Raw genomic sequence first — 21,964 nt, forward strand, 5'->3', positions numbered from 1 at the left:
GCAAAAAACCTTCTGGACCGAATCAACGCCTGCGATATGCTGCTGAAACGGAACGAACTCGTCCCATTCTTGAAGCGGATGGTGACTGGCGACGAAAAATGGATCACATACGACAATATCAAGCGAAAACGGTCGTGGTCGAAGGCCGGTGAATCGTCACAAACAGTGGCCAAGCCGGGATTGACGGCCAGGAAGGTTTTGCTGTGTGTTTGGTGGGATTGAAAGGGAATCATCCACTATGAGCTGCTTCCATATGGCCAGACGCTTAATTCTACCATCTACTGCTAACAACTGGACCGCTTGAAGCAGGCGATTGACCAGAAGCGTCCAGAATTGGCCAACAGGAAGGGTGTAGTGTTCCACCAGGACAACGCCAGACCACACACTTCATTGATGACTCGTCAGAAGCTACGGGAGCTCGGATGGGAGGATTTATCGCATCCACCATATAGCCCGGACGTAGCGCCAAGTGATTACCACCAGTTCCTGTCCATGGCGAATGCCCTTGGTGGTGTGAAGTTGAACTCAAAAGAGGCTTGTGAAAAGTGGCTGTCCGAATTCGCAAATAAGGAGGGGGCTTCTACGAGGAAGGTATTATGAAGTTGCCGTCTAGATGGAAACAGATCATCGAACAAAACGGCGCATATTTTAACTAAAGCCGATCACACTTTATAAAGCATTGAATGAAGAGCAAAAAAGCGGAAGGGAGATACCTTCCAACCTTATATTATAGTCGTCCGATCTGAACAGTATGTTGGGAGATTGAAGCATTGTAAAATTTCGTGAAGATATCTTGTCAAATAAAAAAGTTGTCTATACAAGAACTTGATATTGATCGTTCAGTTTGAGAAAAGAACGTTTGCAAAATTTAAGATCGATATCTCAAAAACCTGATTGGACTAGTTCGCGTATATACAGACAGACAGACGGACATGGCTAAATCAACTCAGCTAATCATGCTGATCATTTATATTAAGAAATCGTTTTCGGAAAGCTTTGACTTCTCAATCTGTTATTATTTTTCTTGTGCTAGAATGTTTAAGTAGTTTTATAATCAAACTTCTCACCAAGATAATACTCAAAATGTGATTTTTTTCGAGAAAAATCATTTGAGGAATACTGGTTTCAAGAAGACGACATATTACAATGCGAATGGAACTATTAAATTAAAAAAAAAATGTCAAGGGGACATTAACTATCCACTGAGATCTACAGATTTGACCATCCCGCCAGAGTTCTGTTTGTTAGCTTTTTAAAACTAAAGTGTACGTCAGAAATTATCATTGGTCTAACCTCGACGAAGTACTTCCTTTATGATTTACCATTAGATGATATCGATGCCAACATTTGAAACATAAACTTAGGCAAGTTTCACCTTTCACTTTTCTTGGTCTTTCGATTGCTTAAAGTAAGTGTGTGAAGGAAAACTTACACTGTTGCGAAATTTATACTGGGAACAGCACAATTAATTGCACGTTGCTTTGAGTCATTCAAATAGTGTAAACACGAAAATTTTCTAAAAAATGTTTAACGACTCCAAAAATAATACACGAAAGGATTAGCTTAAACACTTTCATTGCACACTCACCTTAACAAGCATCGCTAAGAGATGTTGCACATTCAGCTTTAAGCTGACACCCAAGTCCTTAACACCCATCGCTTGCAGAAATCCACCAATAATTTGTTGTACACCACCACGCAGCATCGGGTCGCTGTGATTATAGTAGAGTAGCACATCTGTCAATTGTTGCGGTTGTTGTAAAGGTGCGTCCGGTGCTGGCCGTCTGCTGAAATGCTCTTCAATTTGCATCAGAGCAGTGACCGTGGCTGTAGCGGCTGCAATCGATTTTCGCTGTGATTTCGTGCGCTTAGGCGGACGCGGCGGCAGCATTTGTGGTGGCACATCCTCTACGGATTCGGTGACGCGGTAAGGCGATAACTGCGACTGATTCGGCGCGCGCTGCGGTTGCTGCTTCTGCAACGTTTTCGATGCAATAATTTCCGATTTCGATAAGGGCTGTTGCGGGTGATCCGTGACCCGTTTGCCGGGCGTGTCGCGTATTTGTTGTGGCATCAGCACCGGATCGGCGCTCTTGCTGAGCTCCGTTGTGGAATGCAGTAAATAATCACAAGTACTTTTGCCGAAATGATCGTCTTTGATTTCGAGCAACTGCAATTCAGCGGGCAAATCATTAAGCGCCGCTGTGATCGGTTGCGCGCTGCTGCTTTTAATGAAATCCACAGCATCCAAGTGCTCATAATCTTTGCCCAGATTTGAACTGCTGCCGCTGACATCGTCGTCGCTTTGAGGACTGGCGCTGGCGCTCGAACTTTTCGATGAGGTTTGTATGGTTGCTGTGGCGCCGAGCACGGGTGACTGTTTGCTAACATCTAGCAACTCACGCGCGGTGATCTCCAATGGTAGTTGCAACACCTCGGGATCGAAGCGCACACAATGCGCCAACACTGACAGCGAAAGACTCTTGATGGAGATGCGTATTTGTGTGTCAGTCAACAAAACGCTTGCTTGACCGGCAAGCAGGAAACGCGCGGCTATTAAGCGCGCCGTGTAGCGTACGAGGGATTGTTCGAAGGGTGTGCCTATTTTTAAGCTCAGCTGCGATGGTTGACCCATAGCAGACTCTACTAACGTTTTTTCGTTCAAGAAAGGATTTGCTGAAAGAAAAGGTGTAAAGAGGGAATACAGCAGCGTTAGTAATGAAAAAAATGTGCTCTCTTGTTTTATGAGAAACCGAAAAAAATAACTTAAACTTACCATTTGGTACGCGTCGCTCTCTTCCCATCGACTCAGCCTGTGCAGTCGCCCTCTCCGTGTCATATTCGCTCACGCTATGCAAACTTGTGTCCACCAACAATGCCGTGGACACTGTATCGTCATGCATGCCCAAAGAGGAGCTGGCAATCGAGTGTGTGTATGTGTGTACGGAGTCAGATTGCGGATCAGCTGCGGCAGAGTTACCTGAATCCAGCGCTTTATTGCCACTACTCGCCGTTGATATCAATGAAATACTATCCACTGCTGGTGCCGTGCTGGTCGCCGCCAACTCGGTGGAGACGACATCAATTTTATCGTTAGCGATGGGCGGCGCGCTTTTAGTAGGTGTGGCACGTGCAACTGAAGATGGTCGAAACAGTTTGCTCATCGATTCGGAGGCTAAAAGGATGAGATCAGAGAGATGGAAGCAAATAATTTGATTTGTGTTTGCAGCAAATAGTGGAAGTTGCAGCAAACCAAAAGCACACATAATAGATATAAAAGTAAAAGGAGGATGATAATGTGGTAAAAGTCGTGAATTTTTCGGAAAACCAATTTGAAAAAGTTTTAATGTAGTTTTGCGTTGAAAATTAACGAGTGAGTACACACTTAACTAAAACTTGTAATTTCGCGCATCCTGTGCAATACTTGCAACCCAAAAGTGAGGCTATGTATGCATACATTCGTGGTAGTGGAGCATTATTGCCCAGATGCATGTTAGTTGTGGGTAGATAAATGAGTTGCTGCATGCATCGAAGTTTATGCGGTTTGACCAATGACCAAGTTGCACGCAACCACTATACATATTGCAGCATTACGGATGCTGATGGATGCACTTAAAGGTCTAGCAAGATGTGATAAATATCGGATGTGAATGTTAGTGATTATACCCAGTAAGCGATAATAAAGGATAATTGGAAAAATTGGAAACAGTTTACCGAACGAAATAGAAAAGAGAGTGGTAAACAACTTAGTTCGTTTTATATAAAGGAACGAAATGGAATGGAAACATGATGGAATAAATTGGAATTAGAGAACGGATTGGAATGAAATATTAATAGTGATCGAAAAATAAATAAGATATATTTGTTCGCTTTTATATAAATAAACGTATTAGAATAGAACATAATAGAACAAATTGGAGAGAAAAGATTTGATGGAGAACCATATTAATAATATATAGGTAGTTAGAGATTTAAAAGACTATGAAAGACATATTAGTACATATTTAACATAGAGGAACAAAATGGAATAGAACATAATTGACAAAATGGTATGAGTAAATAAATTTGAATCAAAAAGTGATCGTTACTGATCGAAAAGGCAGGGAGATATATATTAGTTAGTTTTGATATAAAGGAACGAAATGGAATATAAATAATGTAACAAATTGGTATTAAACATACCAAAATAAGGTGGTGTGAGTTTAAAAAAAGTAAATTTAAGCAAATTAATGGAAAAAAGACAGAAATGAAAGTAGTGGAACATAATGAGAAGTGAAACCAAACAAATTTGTCCGTTCCTGTATGGGATACAAAGGCCTGGTTATGCATACTTAACACAACAAAATAGCAGAACGCAAAAACTAGCGCAAACAGATATAATGAGATTTGATTGGTGCGCTTCCTTAACCTTTAATGTAAACTTCTGAGAACAAATATGATCTTGCCCTAAGGCGACACAATAATATACCACATATTATACTAATCTTACGACTGTGAAATAATGATAATAAATGTTATTTTTGAGTCTTCAGAGTTGTCAAAGGCATTACATACAGTATGCCACAGACAAACAGTAGGTACTAAAACTATGAAGACACTAAACGTAAAATAATATGAAGTCTAACTATTTGTCTGTTGGGTATCGTCACCAATACAATCAAACATATTTGCCACATAAGTAGTTGTGTTAAAAATCTCGCTATACCACATTACATAACATAGTTGTACCCCTTTACTCCCCACGCCACAGAGGGTACACGGAGAGAGTACAGGAAGACATGCTTCCACACAACTTTTATACTTGATATTTCGTTAAACTAAACTATTTTTGTGACGAAAAGATTTTCGAAAACTTGAGCAAAGCAAAAATAAAGAATAAGCTTAACAACACAATAGAACAGTTACTTTGATGGCCAGCAAAAGTTGCAAGTTGAGCGCGTAGTTAAGAGCGGAAATGCACAGCTAACACATCTAACTAGGATAACTTTGGACACACTTTTGCATTGACAAATTCGCTGACTTTTAACTAACTTTTAAAAGCAAACCAACGGCGCTGAGATTCGTTTCACATCAAGTGCAGAGTTACAAACGACGAACGTCGTTATGTGGCAATTAGCGGGATGCTAACGGAACGACATGACAAGGCCTAATGGCAGCTGTGTCAATGCATTGAATTTAGAGTGTGATAGAAAAAAGGAAATGGCAAATAAAAAGTTTTTTATTTTAAAATTATTGTGTATTTATTTTGTTGAGGGAATTGCTCTGAAGACAGAAATCCTACTTTATAGTTGCTTTGAAGGATTCTTAATCACATTTCCTATGTCCATCTAATGGAATACCATTTACGGAGAAAACACTTATCTAGTTTTTTGAAGATGGCGACAAGGAAATAATTTTAGAAAATGATGCGATGAAGCGATTTGAAACTAGTCGGGTCCAGTTACCTTAGACCGAAGTGGGAGATAATTCACCTCTTATTTGCACTTTTGTAGGCGGACAATATCGGATTCCGTCGACTGTTTCACTTTCTCTGATTATTGATTCTTAAGCGTGGAATAAAATTTCATGGATCCCAAAGCCAAATGTATCGTGCGTTGTACAAGTGTGATCATTACGTTACGTCATATGGCGTTAGAAATATAAGATTTCGTATTAAAAAGACTTATAGGACTGTAAAGGGAGCTTGACTGAGAATTCTTAGAACAGGCGTCAAAGATGGACACCAGCAAAGAGAAATATTCAATATTTCATAGTTCTTTTTCGATAAAGACGAAAACGCAAGCCTGGCGGCAGAAAATGTGAACAGTGTTTATGGTATTGATACTATAACAGCCAATGACGCGAAATATTCGCTTAGTCGATGGAATTTTGATGTAATTTTGATGTCTAGAAGGCCATTTGTCGAAAGTATCGATAAGAATATTAGAAATCGTCGAGTGCGACAGTCGCACAGCATTGTTTCGTTAATGTTATGGATGCCACAAGAGTTAACGCAAAAAAATAGATCCATTTCTGAATCGGATGGTTACTGGTGAGTCACTTACGTAAATACAGTCGTGTTCGAATTGCTGTGAGCCGGCGTAAACAGTGTCCAAGGCAGGATTGAAAGTCAGAAAAGTTTTGCTATTTGTTTGGTGGAATTGACAGGGAGTTATCTACTATGACCTACTCCTTACTTCCAAACTATTAATTCGAGCCTGTACTCTCAATAATTGGACCGTCTGAAAGGGGCAATCGCCCAGTATATATAAAAGAAATTGTACTCCATGGACCCTCGCCAAGCCAAACGCATCGATAGTTACTCGCCAGAAGCTCCGGAAGCTTGATTGGGAGCAGTTACCTTCAAGGTGACAAAAGTTATCGAACAAAAGCGTGCATATTTCACATCACAAATCAGATAATTCTAATTATGCTAAATAAAAATGTCAATTTAATGAAAGGATTATGGATTTTTTCTTAACTACACCATAAAACCATTGACAAAAATTGGCAACTATATTGAATTTTCAATAATCAACAAAGCTTTTCGTTTACATTGATATGGAATTTTATAAAGAACGACTAATGATTGTAAGAAAAGTGTAATTTTCGTGGGCTTAGGTCAGATGAGTCAAAGTTTTATCAAACTAAGCCGAAAATGTTACAGATATGAAGGACTTCTCCAAAAACAATCTTTCCCAATCGGATGAAAACAGATAAAGTATCAGATTTGATTGCTCAACCGGTACTCAAGAATATTTCTCTTTTCTGTAGCCACAACAGTGATGTATCCGTTCCAGAACCAAGGACGCTCAACCAGGGTTGCGAACTTTTTAATACAAAAATTTGGGATTAAAAATTAAATTTTAATTTAAAAATTCAAAATATTACTTTTTAATTTGAATGAACGCAAAAAAATGTTAATTTTAAAGTAATTTTTTTTTAATTTTTAATTATATGCTTAAGAATGAAATTTTTATTTTTTATTTCTTAATCCAGTTTTTGGGATTAAAAACAATAAATAAATATAATTTCAAAAAATTATAAATAACTTTTTAATCAGGTTTTTTTTTTAATCCGGTATTGGGGAATACAAAATATTACAAAATAAATTAATTAAAATGTTAATTCAATTATTTTTTAATGCATTATTTGCAACACTGCAGTCAACTCGACTAACTTAATCAATACTTTTTAAAGTATTTTTACTGACAATACAACAATGTTTCATTTTCATAAGTATATATAATATTTAGTACCTCCAAATATCTAAACTTTGACTTCTTATCAAGCTATTCACCTAATATTATACTTGTATGTAGGAAAAGGACAGCATCAGTAGGAAACGGAAACCAAACTTTTCACAAGTGAAGTATATCAAAGCAACAAGGTAAACAATGATAAGGATACCAGTAAACTAATATGAGAAGCTGAAGTTGTATCTTATTGTAAACAATAACAAAAACATGCAGACAAACAAAGTAACACTAGTTGTGGCAACAACAATAAAGAATCACACAGACTAAATAAAAGCGGTAATAAAAAAGTAAAGTAAATGAAATAAAAATATATATACACTTAAATATCAAAAAACATATATACATATACACACATACATATATACATATAAATAAATAATTTTGTATGTATGGCCAAATAAAGTACATGCATCACTTTGTTGCACAAACAGAATGAAAATTAAGGACGAGTCAAAAAGCGCACATGCACACATGTAAAATACTTGTATATACAAAAAAAAAACAAAAACACAAATGCAACAATAAAGCGTTGGCGTAACCACGCAGCATGCAAACAATTGTTGTACATAAACAAACAACAAAACACAGACTTTTTCCACTCACTGATACGATTTGAGTAACCACATTTTATCACGTAACCCATTTGTCTTATCCAGTTTGCTGCTTACTTACAACTACTTTGTGCTGTTGCAACACAGGAACACAAAGCAAAAAAAGCAACAACGACTTACAAACAAGTTACAACAAAAAAAAAAAGTATTTTAAAGAATGCAGCAGCGAAGCAACAGCGACAAAGCACCGACGCTCACTCTAAGTCATGCCGCATGTTCGTGGCAAGTATATTTTTCGCCAGTCTTTATGCCGTTAGGAGGCATGCACGCCCTTGCTCCGAGACTCTATACACGTCAGACGTAACTGTCTGCAGAGCCATCAATCGGCGGTATTAAAGTTGCATTGCGGATGTGGCAAATGTAAGCGCACGCCTACAAAACTCAGCTTAGCTCAAGCTGCACCAAACAAATCCTTTGCAAGCGCGTGAGAATACGTGTATGTGTTGTTGCGTGGTGCGTGGGTCTGCAGATTTTCCGATTTCCGTTTTACCACACACAACAAAACAAAAAAAAATTCAACACACGAATCCCGCCACTTTAGTCATTCTGCGTTCTGCGCTGTCACGTCGCGTCGTCATCATGCGCTTAATTAGAGCTTTTGCGCCACACCCGTGTTCTCTATTCCTTCGTGGAGTCTGTAAGATACTTAATGCTTGCTTATTTTTTTTTTTTTGGGAACACTGTTTGTCTGTTATGTGTTCTCTGCATAAACCACAACACGCCTCAAAGTGCAGACTTTTAATCTGTCAGGAAGCGTAGATAAATACACCGCAAGCGCGGATAATTTTTGTGGCAGCTGCGTGTTTGTGTTGCACTGTGTTCGTTGCTCTTTAAAATCATTAAAATTTCAAACAAATGAAGCTAATATAAATGTCAAGGTCTCAAATTCAATATTCGCTAGTATTAAACTACAAGAAAGAAAGTGTTGGCATGTCTCTATGTCTCTACCATAATTTCAAAAGCTAAGTTAGCTGAGGTTTGCCCATCATGTTGTTGGAACTCTTTTCCACTTTAAATTTACAAATACTTAGAAATTTAGCACAATATATTGAGAGCGGTCAGACCGCATATGGATGAGAGTAAGATATTATACCGGAAAGCTTTGAAAAGCATATAGTCTGACGCGACATTTAAAAACGTGGTTGAGGTGAACTTCTTCAATATTATTCAGTGTATTCTAATTTCTTTCTTTTTGAAGATTATTGCGCGGAGCTAGATCTCAAACGACCCTAAACAGACATGCTTTTTACTCGCACGGTTTCGAAAAGCCGTCCTGCAGCCTAGTCAACAGTCACAACTAACTGGCATCACATGCGAACTGTATGCGCACGTCCTATGCTGCTGCCCGACTTTTCTAAAACTCGGGTTAGATATCTAGGAGATTCGCAGTTCAAGAGACTAGATGGAGTATCAGAATTAGATATTAAATCTATATTAAAATTCGCAAAATGGGTTGACTACTTGTACGACGTAAACGTCAGCACATATTAACCTGAACCTCCATCTGGTATTACAAAGGACATGTAAGTCTATGTATGGCGTAACAGCCAGCCAGTATAACCTAACCTAACCTTGTAGATCAATCTTAATTTTCGAGTCTACTTAATTTTCGAGTCTACTTGGTCAAAATGATAACAGTACTTTAGCAGGATTCTTAATATTAGTAAGACCTTATCAATTGTTATTACTTTTTGGACTTTTTTGTATATTATGCTTTCCACCGTTTCAAACTGCGGCGATAAGTCAAATGGAAATTGTTCATCACACCCTCACATTTCTCACTACAAATGGTATGGGTTTTGTGATTGTTAATAACTTAGCTTGAAACACACACGAGAATACTAAAACTTATTAGCTCGAAAGAGCTGTAAAGATTCTATAATGAGTCAGTCTGGGTTCTGCGTCAAACTTATCCACCCAGAACTCAAAATCCAACAGTTTTTATATTTATCGGTCAAGCCTTCCTTATCTTCTATAGTTTGATATTTATATTCGGAGAGAGTTATGTAGTCGAGAGGAGAGGGCTAACAATTGAGTTACATGAGATTGTAGTTACATCAAGACTCTTCTCACACAGAATATTTGCTGTAAACGATATGGAAGTTTTATCTCTTATAATCACTGAAACTGGGCCAAGATAATTCTGATATGTGAAGGTGTTGCAATAACTCGCGCATGTTTGATTTAAAGAGGTCCTGCAAAATATGATTAAATGTCTATAATTAAGGTTTCCGCCTTTAAGCGGCTGAAAATGATCGGTTTCATGCCTCTAAGGGGTATCTAATTTTAAGTGAATGTATACTTAAGTAGCGGTAAGCAAGGAATTATGTACATATCGCTCCTATAGATTGTAGCTTTATTACAATGAGTAGAAAAAAACCAGCAGCAACCAAACGAGCGAATGCAAATAGACATAAAAGTTAAATTTTAACAGAAAAATAAATACGAATTTTCAACGCAACCTTCAACGCCAACAGCAACAATAATCAGGCGCTGCAAACGCAATGCAACTAAAAATGCGTGAAAAAATAAACATGCAACCAAAAAACAAAACAAAAAAGAAGAGAAAATGGAAATTTCTGTACAACTACAACTACAATTTCAACTGTGCCATTTCAACTTACGCCCGCAGCATCATTACTTTTGGCTGCTTCACGAAGAGAAAAATCACAACAACAGAAAAATAGCTCACCTGCATTCGAAATCAAATTGTTGAAGAACGAGCCAATTGTGTCACCGCTGCTGCTCAATTTGTTACCGGCAGCGTATTCGCTGGCTGCAGCCCCAGCAGCTGGCGCTGTATCACCGCTTATACCGCTTGTTGTTGTTGTTGCAAGCTCCGTATTGCTTTTTGTTGGCGAGCCATCCGCACTGGTGCACGCCGCGCCCGTCGTCATGCCCGCTATGGTGATTTCCGCCTCGAAATCAATGCTATTGAAGGATTCATTGTCGATGTCACTCAAATGTTGTGATTTGTCATCGCCGCTGCCGCTGCCGCTGCCGCTGCCACCCGCATCGCCGCCAACACCAGCAACGCCACCACCACCGAATCCGACAGCACCAATTTGCGAGAAAGCAGTAAGCAAATTTTGCGGCTCTACCTGTCTTTCGTGAGACTGCTTCTCGATGTGTTGTTGTTGTTGTTGTTGTTGCCGTTGTTGCTGTTGCTGTTCGTTTAGCGGTTGCATGCCTTGAATTTTTGTTTGCACAGCGCCAATATTAGTGCAATTGCGATTGCTAGTACCGCAGCTGATGCTGGTGCTGGTGCTTCTGGCGGCCTCCGTTGTTGTTGTCGCGTCAATTGCATCAATCAGATTATCAACGTCAATTGTTGTTGTGAGTGCATACGATGGCGGCGCCATCGCAACTGCTGTCGACGCCCTAAGCTGTTGTGGTTCATTTATTTCCGAAAGTGTTGTAAAGTCATCGTCATCTACATCGACAAGCACACCGGCAACGCTATCAGCATAGATAGCTGCTCCAATGGCATCAGCATCAGCATCAGCATCGACATCAGTATGCGCAACGGCAACTAAATCTGTTGACAATGCGGTTCTATGCGTCTCATCATCATCTTCGTCAATAACACATTCACTGACGCTGCGACCAGTAAATCGCATATTCGGTGCTCGACGCAGTACAACTGAAAGGATGAAAAGAACATACACACACATGAGAGGCTATGTAAATATGCAAGTTGAGTTGGAAAAAAACTTGCTAGCTAAATCACGCTCCGATTAGTGGAGGGGTTCCGTAAATGTTTTAATAGCACTGGCAATTTAAAGCTGAGATTGGTCTCTTTACTTCAATACGAAGATTTATTAAACAAGTTTTGTGGAAGATAGTATCAAAAATACAATAAACGGTATTAACGGCCCTCCTGCCTTAAATACAGTATATAAGGTCTAGTACTTTGAAGATAATTTTATAATACCACACGCATAGAAACCCACCCATAGGGACACAAAATTGAGAAAGCCGCTTTTTATACGTTTCTTTTGAAACGAATTTCTCAACAGCAAGACCGTTCGACTTGGGCAGGAACAGGTCGTAATCATTTGGTGCCAGGTTTGAACTATAAGGTGGAAGAGAGTGGCGGCATAAGAACCGCCCAACCAAACTTCCGGAGCTTCTGGCGAGTATCGTTGAGTTAGCATGATGGAACACAATACCCCTACTATTGACTGCCGCTTCTGGTCGAGTGTTTGCTTCAGAAGGCCCAATTGTTGACAGTACAGACCCGAATTAAGAGTTTTATGTAGCACCAATAAATCGAGCTCATTTTTGTATCCAACCTCATTTATTAGTTCAAAATAGTTTTTCGTGCAATGTTTAGTTTCTGGGCAATCGGAATAGCGATTACATAACGGTCGAACTCCATGATTTTCAATATTTTATGTTTATGTTCAATGATTGGTATTCCAGAGCTTGGTGCACCTTTGACATCAACATTACCGGAAGAGAATCGACGCAACCGAAATTGCGCGGACTTGACTGTTACAATACCAGAACCATAAACCCTTCACACGCCATAAAGCGTAATCCGATTGCACTTATACAGCGAGATTTAGATTACTAAAGCCATATAATAAAAAAATAATAGTTTGCTTTTTACTTGACCTTACATAAGCCAGCGTGGTATAGTATGAGAAATTATGGGTTTTAAACTCCGACCGACAAAATTTAAAACTTAAAAAAGTGTAATTTCAGGAAGAAAGCCCACACACACGGAAATAATTCAAGCATAAAAAAGCTTATGGACATTCAGCAGGTCTTTGATGGCGGTCTAAACCATATAATATCAATCCTGACATGATAAATATTTCCCGTATAGATATTTCCAATACATCATCAACAAATATTATAAATTTTTTTTTAACCGCTACACCCAAATAGGTAATTTACAAAGAATACATTCGAGGATAGGCATCTTTGAGCCTTTATTTCTGCTTTATTCTTCTTCATCTTCATTATTCGATGGGCACCCCTCTCTCAAAAAAAAATTCCCATGCTTTTCGAAGATTTCGTAGTCCACTTTTAGGCGCGGTACAGTAAATTCGAGACTTTCTCATTTGATGAAATAGTTCAATACGAATTCGTATAAAAAATCCGCGAAAAGAAGCTTTGTAGAATTCAAAAATTGAGATTACTCAAATAATACCTTTAAATGCATTTATCGGATACACTCGATTAAACCTCAGATGACACGTCAAGAAAAGAAATTCTAAGTAAGTTCCTTTTAGATTCCGACATTTTCTTTTTTTTGGCTTGCGTTCTTAACTTGTTTGAATTAGTAACTAATATTGAGAATGATTTTGGCAGAATAGATAAAATAACTGTCTTTAGTTTAGTTCTCATCTGAAAATTAAAGTATCGTATAAAAAAGTTATCGATTTCTAAAATTTTCTTCAATTACCTTGGTTCGAATTTTTAAATTGTAATTTATTATATAAAACTGCTCAGAAGCAATAGTTACTTTGATTTCATTTAAAAATTTACCAAAAGGCTCTCAGATAAAACAAAGAGAGCGCCAAATAAAATAACGTTTCGCAACGAATGCTAGAAGTTTGAAAGAGATTATTATATCAATAGGTTATCGAATCATTAAGATTATTTTGTTTTTGTAGACACAGAAAATATTCCCAAAGTAAGTTTGAGAAACGTTGCCAAATTCACAGTCGTTCAGCAGATAAAAATTCGGGTCTGTTCCGGCTACGTAGATTCGATTGTCATGGATCAATTTAGATCTACCGTTCGATCGGGAGCAAACCGAAATGTTTATTTGACATTATTTGTGATGAAATTTGACTTCGAAGAAAAATATGTTTTAAAATACAGTTATTTATACAGTTTACAGTATACAGGGTCACGAGCACTTTCTCAGCGAAATTTACATATAAAATAATGTACTTGTAAAATCTTCTTAATTTTTTTCATGGAAGAATTACAGCACACTTACACTTATCGTGAGTTGGAGCGTCGGGCTGTTCACTCTCCGCTCTTTCAGCTTTAATATTAAGGGGGTATTACAGTGTAGAATTTCAAAAAAATCGATTTTTATTTTATTTTGAAAGTTTAAATATTAAAAACTATGTCTACGAGAGAATTTTTGAAAATATTAGTTTTTGTTGGAGATATAAAGTTTTACTGACTCGGCTTCTAAACTCGTTCGGCTATATTTAATCGAACAAAAGATTTTACGCGAAACTTTAAATGCGTTTTTCTCAGACCAGACTTTTTCAATACGATATCCACGATTTCTCGAGTTCTACTGGACCGATTTACTTGAAATTTTCAGAGAATCTTCTTTATAGACCTCTCTCAAGTATGAACTAGTACCATCCACAAATTTGAATTTTTACTATTTTTAGAAAATACGAGAAAATAAAAAATATATTTTTTTTCAAACAGACGCTATTTTGTCAAAAAATTATAACTAGTTCATACATTGCAACATCATTGCAGAATGATAATCTTTATTTTTTCATTTCGGATGACTAGGAGAGTTGAAATAATGGGTATGACCATGTGCCAATTTTTTGAGACCTCCCACTTCATCAGCTGCCAGTTTTTTATATTTTTAACTTTTTTTTCATTTATTTCTGTACTCTTGTAACATTAATAAATAACTGATAAAAAATCGATAGTAAAAATATTGATTGATTTTTTTTAAGACACTTTAAAAATTGCCTAAAATGCATGCCTCTAGACTAGAATACCCCGTATAGCGTAATAATGCTTAATGATCGAAGTTTAATTTATTAGATTTATTATATAAAAAAGTTTTTTTTCTCCAAGTAGAGATACAGAAGTAGTCTTCGTGATTTTACATATAGCCCCGAGCTTCGTACAATCTGTGAACGTATGTATCTAACATGGCTCTATACGACTCTACGTATCTCTATCTTTGCGCAATACCTGGCTTTGCACAAAATCAGCTGAAGCCACCGTTTATTTGCCGTTCCTTTTTGAAGAATTCTTGATTACGTAATTCACGTTCCTTCTTGAAAAACTCGAAGTCGCTGCAGTGTTCTCAAAAAAAGAACGCTTTTCATCCTAGTGCAACACTGCTGCTAAGAAACTCTTATATAAGAGCACTTTATAGTTACTTACTTCGCTCGTGCATTTCGGTATTTTTGTTACCCAAATATAAATGTCACGTATCGTATGCACGTTTGTATTTTAATGTCACGTCACTTGTAATTTCATTAATAGCAAGTAAATGATAAACAAGCATCAAAAAATAAACAACAAAAACAAACAAGAATGATTTTCCACAAAAAAAAAACGCAGAAACGCATGAAAATTACAGTTAACAATAACAAACGAATAGCACACAACGAAAGCAAGCATAAACCAAACCACTCGTCCTTGGCAAACGAGCGCACACGAGCATGCAAGCGATGATTGAAGTGGATGATTGAAGCGAAGAGGTAAATAACTCAAATAAAAATACAGTAGATTTGCCGTTATTAGCATTATTAGCAGCAGCAGCACCAGCGAGTCAACATCATCAAATCAACAAAAGCGACACGAGGACACAAATTCATTGCGGTGCAAAACTATCAAGCCACCATCAAGCTAACAACAGCAATAATATTTGCGAGAATGTGTCATCACGGACGCCGCTGCCAGAGGCGCAGACGAAGTAATTGCTGCTGATCAACTGGCGCGCGGCAGCAACAACTGCATATGATTGCTTTTACTCGTATGTATATGCGTATGCAATTTTTTTTTTACCGTTACTATTGTGGCTGTTCTCAATTGTACATTTGCAATATTTTGCATTTCTAATTTATATGCTGCATGTGACAAGACAACAACAACAACACCAACACCAATATAACCAGCACCAATACACCAACCTCACCAAACACCCACCCACCAAGCATCCAAAAGCAGCGCAAAGCAAATGCATCATCATCACTTGGCTTGACTTACCTTCACCTTCGCTGTCAACATCTTTTACAGTAAATTCATGGAAATCACTTGGAACGCCACCCCGCTGCTGCCATGCAGGTGTCGGCCCAACCGTTGCTGCGGCTGTCGCTTCGTAATTTCTCAATTGGAATATTTGATTCTTTAATGATTTCCTTCGCCGCAGATACTCGGCATGTTGCAATTGTTGATTACACAATGCTGTTTGCAAACATTTTAAAATATCATTGTTGTTGCTGTTGGCTTTGCCGTTGCCGTTGCCGTTGCCTTGGTTGCTGTTGTTGGCAGCAGCATCGAGTGCCTGCAGCACTGCATTGATGACCTCAAGTGCGGCATTTATGATGGAATGCTGAGAAGCACTGCTGATGTTCAACAAATGCAAACAATAATCGAAAATTTCAATAATTTGCCTGCACTCTGTGTTGATTGGCATTGCAGTTGTTTTTGCTGCTGCTGTTGTTGTTGTTATATGCGCACCGCCTGCGCCTGTCTTCATCGGTGTCGTTCGTGTGTTTGCCTTGCCTTTATTGACTCCGGCGTGTGCTTGTGTGCTGTGGCCATCATCGCAATCGTCCGGACAATCAGTGCTGAATCCATGTATGATTAATGGCAACAGCAAGCGCAGGAAGCCGAGCACACCGACCACGTTATGTTGTTGCTGGTCGGCAAGTAGAAATTCTGTTGAAGAAGATATAAATGGAAACGAGTTGGAAATTAAGATATTTTCATGTGCAACTATTTATCATTTAATGTTAAAAATTCGTTTGAAGAGTACTTGAAATAGTAAAAAAGGTTAATGTGAGGGTGCTACGTATGTAAAAGGTGTACTTGAAAATTTTTTGATTAGAAAAATCTTTTATAGGTGCATTTCTTATAACATAAAAGTATATAAAAAGATCTTAATTGTATAGGTCATTTGGTATGGAAGCTATATGCTATGACGAACCATTCTGAACAGTACGAGATTGCAGCGTAGTCTTCGATAATTATCTATGTATGGCAGCAATATGTTACTAGTGATCCGATATCGGCGGTTTCGACAAAAGGACATTTTCTTGAAGGGAAAAGGACCTGTGCAAAATTTCCGATGGATATCTTAAAAACCGACGGATTAGTGCGCGTATATAGAGACAGACGAACATGACTAAATCGACTCAGTGCCTACTTTATAGGATCTCCAACATTTCCTTCCAGGCGTAACAAACTTCGTTTTAAACTTATTACACCATGTTCAGGGTATAACCCTAGAATCATTCATAAGCATCTTGTAGAAGACACGTACTCAATTCAACCGGGCATAGAACAAATATCAAACATCGTGACTTACAAACAATTACTAACACCTTCAAGCACTAGCGTCTTGTGAAGGGGTTCAAAACAGTACCGACAAAGACAAAGCTTCCAACCGTATCACAAGACATTCAGGTTTCGTAACCAGAAGCTATACCGAGTTTCTTAACCTTAACTTTCCGGTCAACGACAAAACAAGCTCAAATTGTTTATTCTTGTACAATAAAAATCAAGTTTTGGATATTGTGGTAGGTTTAACACTTTCATAAATCGACTCGATCCGAACTTATCCAAATATAACTTACCCATCACACAATATATTGATTCAAACCCGTCGAAGCCTCCACAACAAATGTCTCCCAATAAAACTTTGACCATTTGTAACATAAAAAACAAAAAGTTTTCACTGCCTTAGGTGTGTAGCAGACTTGTTGTTGGTGTTGTAACGGTTACCTAATCCCCGTTTGGGTGATAAATTCTAGATTCGTTGTCGTCGAGGTCATCTAAAGGAAGGCCCAGGAAACGAGCTGTTTCGACGGGATCGGACCATAGGGAGAGAACATCATCATCACATTTTTTTAGTGTAGCAGACTTCATTTTGTTTGCTTAGAGCCGACTAAAACGATCTCGAAGCAGAGGCATGGAAACACCATTCGTGATTTTGCATAAACCTCCGCGATAAGTTCAATTGCAAACTAGTTTTTCACACGAAAATCTGAAGACGTGTTTATTGCTTTCAAACCAGTTGTTGTTAGATAGCAACATTTTCTAAAACTTCATACTTTAAGATCAGGCCTAGAAAAGTGGTCAACATTGAAGCAAATTGGTCAACATACTCATAATCTTAAAAATATTATAATTTGCGTCTTCAAATTTGACTCATTACGTTTTGTATATACAAGTAATGGCGAGATATTACGGCGGACCTGGGCGCGATCTTTATACCGATCAATATCAAAAATTGTATTTTCTAACAGTGCCAAATTAGATTGTGACAAAACTACAAGTATGAGCAAGTTGCTCACCTCAAGATAGAGCAAAAGCTCGGCTTAGCATCTAACAGAGATATGTTGGTATATTAAACGGATTTTTGTAGATAATGAGAGTTAATTGAAATATTTACTGATCATCCTTATGCTATATACAACCAGTATGAAATTAGTTTTTTTTTTTTTAATACAAATTTTGAATGAGAAAGTAAAAAATATTTGTTCAAAGTATTGACCATTGCAACAGGTATTTCCACATTTCGCCCACTTTTCTGACAATTTGTGGATACCATGTGTATAGAAATGTGAATTCGTCTTTTGAAGCAAACCAATCAGACACCCAATTTTCGACTTCTGCGTAGGAATCGAAGTGCTGCTCAGGCTGAAAATGTTTGTTTAACATGGCAGCCATTTGCTTTTGACTCAAAGTATTATCTTTATGCAATATTGCTTGCAGTTCGGCGTCTTCAAACTTTTTTGGCTCACATTAAAATCATTATCTCTGAATCGTTGAAACCATCTTTTACATATTGCGTCTGATAGATCATGATGACCATATGCCTTGACAAGTAATCGATGCGACTCGGCAGCACTTTTCTTCAAATGGAAACAAAAAAGTCCTCACTTTCCGGTACAAATTTTGACTTTTTCAACACAATGAAAAAATATGACGTTGTTTGCTCAATGATTGTAAGGTTATTGAATATGTTTGACAGATGTCATGCCAACCAAACAGAGAAAAAATTAAGACTCGTACACAACAAATGTTCCCTAATAACACATTTTATCTTAACGCTCACTTCATATCGGTACGCTGGTATACTTGTATAGGTTGTGTACTCGATGTATGCAGTTCTGACTGACCTTAGTCCTCTTTTGTATATTTTTACAAATGAACTAATTCTAGTAAGAGAGTTGATGACTTTCAAACTTTCATTTTATTTGGATAGAAAATCCGAGACTTTGACACTGTTGCCATGTCAAGCTTTGATTTTGCAAGGCTGCATGTCAACGCTTAAGTTGTTGTTTCTGTCATTTGAGTTGTCGAGTTCACTCTCGCTTACAAGGCCCTCTACAACTTACAGTGTTACGCATATTTCGGTATTTTATGCAGGCGAGCAGAAATATGTATTTCATGTAGCTGAAGCTTTGGCAAAAACAACAGTAAACCAGCAACTAGATAGCGTTTCATAGACAAGATGGCGAAGTGGTGAAAGTGAGGCACGAAGGATGCGTAGTTATGTGCATAAGTGAGAGTATGGCTTGCAAAGAAAGTTTAGTATTTTTTTTGTTTTTGTTTTGTTGTAAGAGGAAAATGTTTGCAACAAATTGCCGCCAATTAAATTTATCTTGTTGAGAAAAGTTTTAATGTAATATTTATACACAGCATATGAGCTCAATGCGGGTGCGGCAATGCAGCCGAGCACAGTGTAGGCACACAAATGGGGAACAGAGAGTGTAGAAAGACGATGAATGACTGGCTGTGAAGACCTTCGAGTGCCAAGGAGATAGTATTATTGTCCTGCTTTGTATGCTGTATCACTTACAAACGCCTGCATGGAACTTAGAGGGTAGCGGGTCTGGCGGCTTACATTCCCTTCTTGGGAAACTCACTCTTGAGAGTTTTAATGGAAAATTTTAACTGGCAACATGGTTTGTATCGAGACCGTATTTTCATAGAGCGCATAGGCATATCAGTGCAGGTATATATGAACACCTGCATACTAGAAATATATCTCGGAACGCATGAAACTTCATTACTCAATTAATTACCCTTTTACAGTTGTTTTAGTTGCTAGAAAGTGTGATAGTGTGTGAGTTCACAAGCAGCAATAAAATTTGGTATTTTCTTTAAGTTAGTGGTTGCTTTATACAAAGCTCAATTGAAGCATTTTTCCTGGTTGAAGTTCAACGAACCTTTGGTATATGGGTGGCACCATATGGACCTTCTTTACGAGTGATATACAATTTTGACAGCAAAAACTTTTTTTCACTTAAACATTGACTAGAAATTCACTGTTATATACGACAAATTTTCTACCTTGAATACGCATATTTGATATATCGGTGGCTCTCGGTGACTATTGCTATATTACAATGCTCTTTCATTTGCAAATGACAAAACGGGCACAAAATCATCGAAAGCAAGTGTAAAATTCTCACAGAACATACTATTATCGAGAGTTTCATTTATTTATTTTATTATATGAATTATATAATATATATAAATTATATAATATATCTTACACATTGACCGATATTTTCGGTAGAAGGTCAACTATAGGCACTGGGGTCCACATATTCAGTACCTAGAGGATTGAACAGTTTTGGTTCGATTTAGACAATTTTTGGTCACAAGATGGCATACTTTAAACACATTATTTACACAAAGTTTTACCCCGATATATTCATTGTTGCTTGATATGCATGGTGGAAAGTGAAAGAATCCGCCCGGATTTCAACTCGTTACTTCATTCTTTTATGTATATAATACCCGACATCTAACTCGAGTAGTTTTAGGTGATACAAAAACCCATTATTTGAGCAAAACCATTATACTCTGTAGCAACATGTTGCAGGAGTATAATAAAAACATTTTTCTGCAGCTTCATGCAAATTGGATTGAAGATTTTCAAAATTTAAATGTAGAAAATAGTTTTTAGGGAACTGCAGTTTATAGAAATGTTTGCAAACTGTAAACAGCGTCTAACCGATTAGTACTGAGGTGCAGAGATACAGTAAAAGCCCGCTTATTGGAACTTAAAAAGTGACAACATGTTTAATTCCATTAACAGATACTCTTCGAATTTTATAAACAGTTAATTTTATACCAGATGGTACTTGAAATAGTTGAGGCACTAGCTTAATAGCTACTTACATATAAAGATTTACATAATATTGACAAGCAAGTTAAGCCATGACCGTCTGTCTGTCTGTATACTAACGAAGTAGTTCTTCAGTTTTTGAGATATCGAGCTGAAACTTTACACACGCTCTTTCCTCCCCATGGAGCTGCTCGTTTCTCGAAACCGGCAATATCGGACTACTATAGCATAAAGCTGTCATACAAACTGAATGATCCAAATCTAGTTCTTGTATGGAAAACTTTTTTATTTGACAGAATATCCCCACGAAATTTGTCATTGACAATAATTTGAGGCAAATTTACAATAACCGAAGAAATTGTTCACATCGGACCCTATAAATATTATATAAAATATAGCTGCCATACAAACCGACCAAGCAAAATCTAGTTCTTGTATGGAAACTTTTGTATTTGCGAAGGGCTGTGGTGCAACCGAAGTTAAGGTTTTTCTTCATTGACACATCAAGCATCCCGATCTTTAGCGGGCGTATTAGGTATCGAAGTCCCACTGTACTTAGAATGAATCCATCCATTACAGCCATCAATAACTCAACACAATGCAACTAAGAGTGAAAATAATTAATTATTGAAGAGACGGAAATTCGTTTGCAACCAGCCGCATGCCAACACACCTGGACCAAAGGCAGAATTACACTGCGCTTCCCGGGGCAAATGAATTTGAATTTGTAAATGCATGTGTGCGTGTGTGTGTGTGCTTTGTGGTTATCGGTTTGCCGAATTTCTGTCTAACGGTTGTCTATTGAAATTTTTCGCCTGTTAATGTTGCAACAAATGTGTAAGCACCGTTAACTATGCAACAACGCCGGCTACGGCCCAACAACAATCCGTGTAACGCATGCATTTTTCATGCTAAATTGCAATTGTTTGCCAGCGCAAATGGCCATTGTGCATTCGAAATGCAATACGATTGATTTTTAATAGCGATTTTCCGTAGGCTGGCCACACCAACCCAGCGCCAGCGCATGCCCCAAGCGAGCAGGGGCAGGTAATGGTTGTGTGTGCGAAGCTGTT

General features: G+C 37.8%; 1 protein-coding gene across 3 annotated transcripts in view; it reads right to left on the reverse strand.

Annotated features, from left to right (window-relative positions):
* htt (huntingtin) overlaps window positions 1–21,964 on the reverse strand; it is a 147,524-nt gene that overhangs the window by 120,643 nt on the left and 4,917 nt on the right. For 2 of the 3 annotated variants that reach the window (XM_070105693.1, XM_070105692.1), the window contains exons 5-8: window positions 15,791–16,465; window positions 10,542–11,492; window positions 2,777–3,175; window positions 1,589–2,676 (exon numbers count right to left, since the gene is read on the reverse strand). In XM_070105693.1, coding sequence (XP_069961794.1) covers window positions 1,589–2,676; window positions 2,777–3,175; window positions 10,542–11,492; window positions 15,791–16,465 — 3,113 coding nt within the window. The remainder of the gene's footprint in view (window positions 1–1,588; window positions 2,677–2,776; window positions 3,176–10,541; window positions 11,493–15,790; window positions 16,466–21,964) is intronic. The other variant, XM_070105694.1, reaches the window with a different exon arrangement.

This window comes from Bactrocera oleae, chromosome 2 (assembly GCF_042242935.1).
Source record: "Bactrocera oleae isolate idBacOlea1 chromosome 2, idBacOlea1, whole genome shotgun sequence".
NCBI lineage: Eukaryota > Metazoa > Arthropoda > Insecta > Diptera > Tephritidae > Bactrocera > Bactrocera oleae.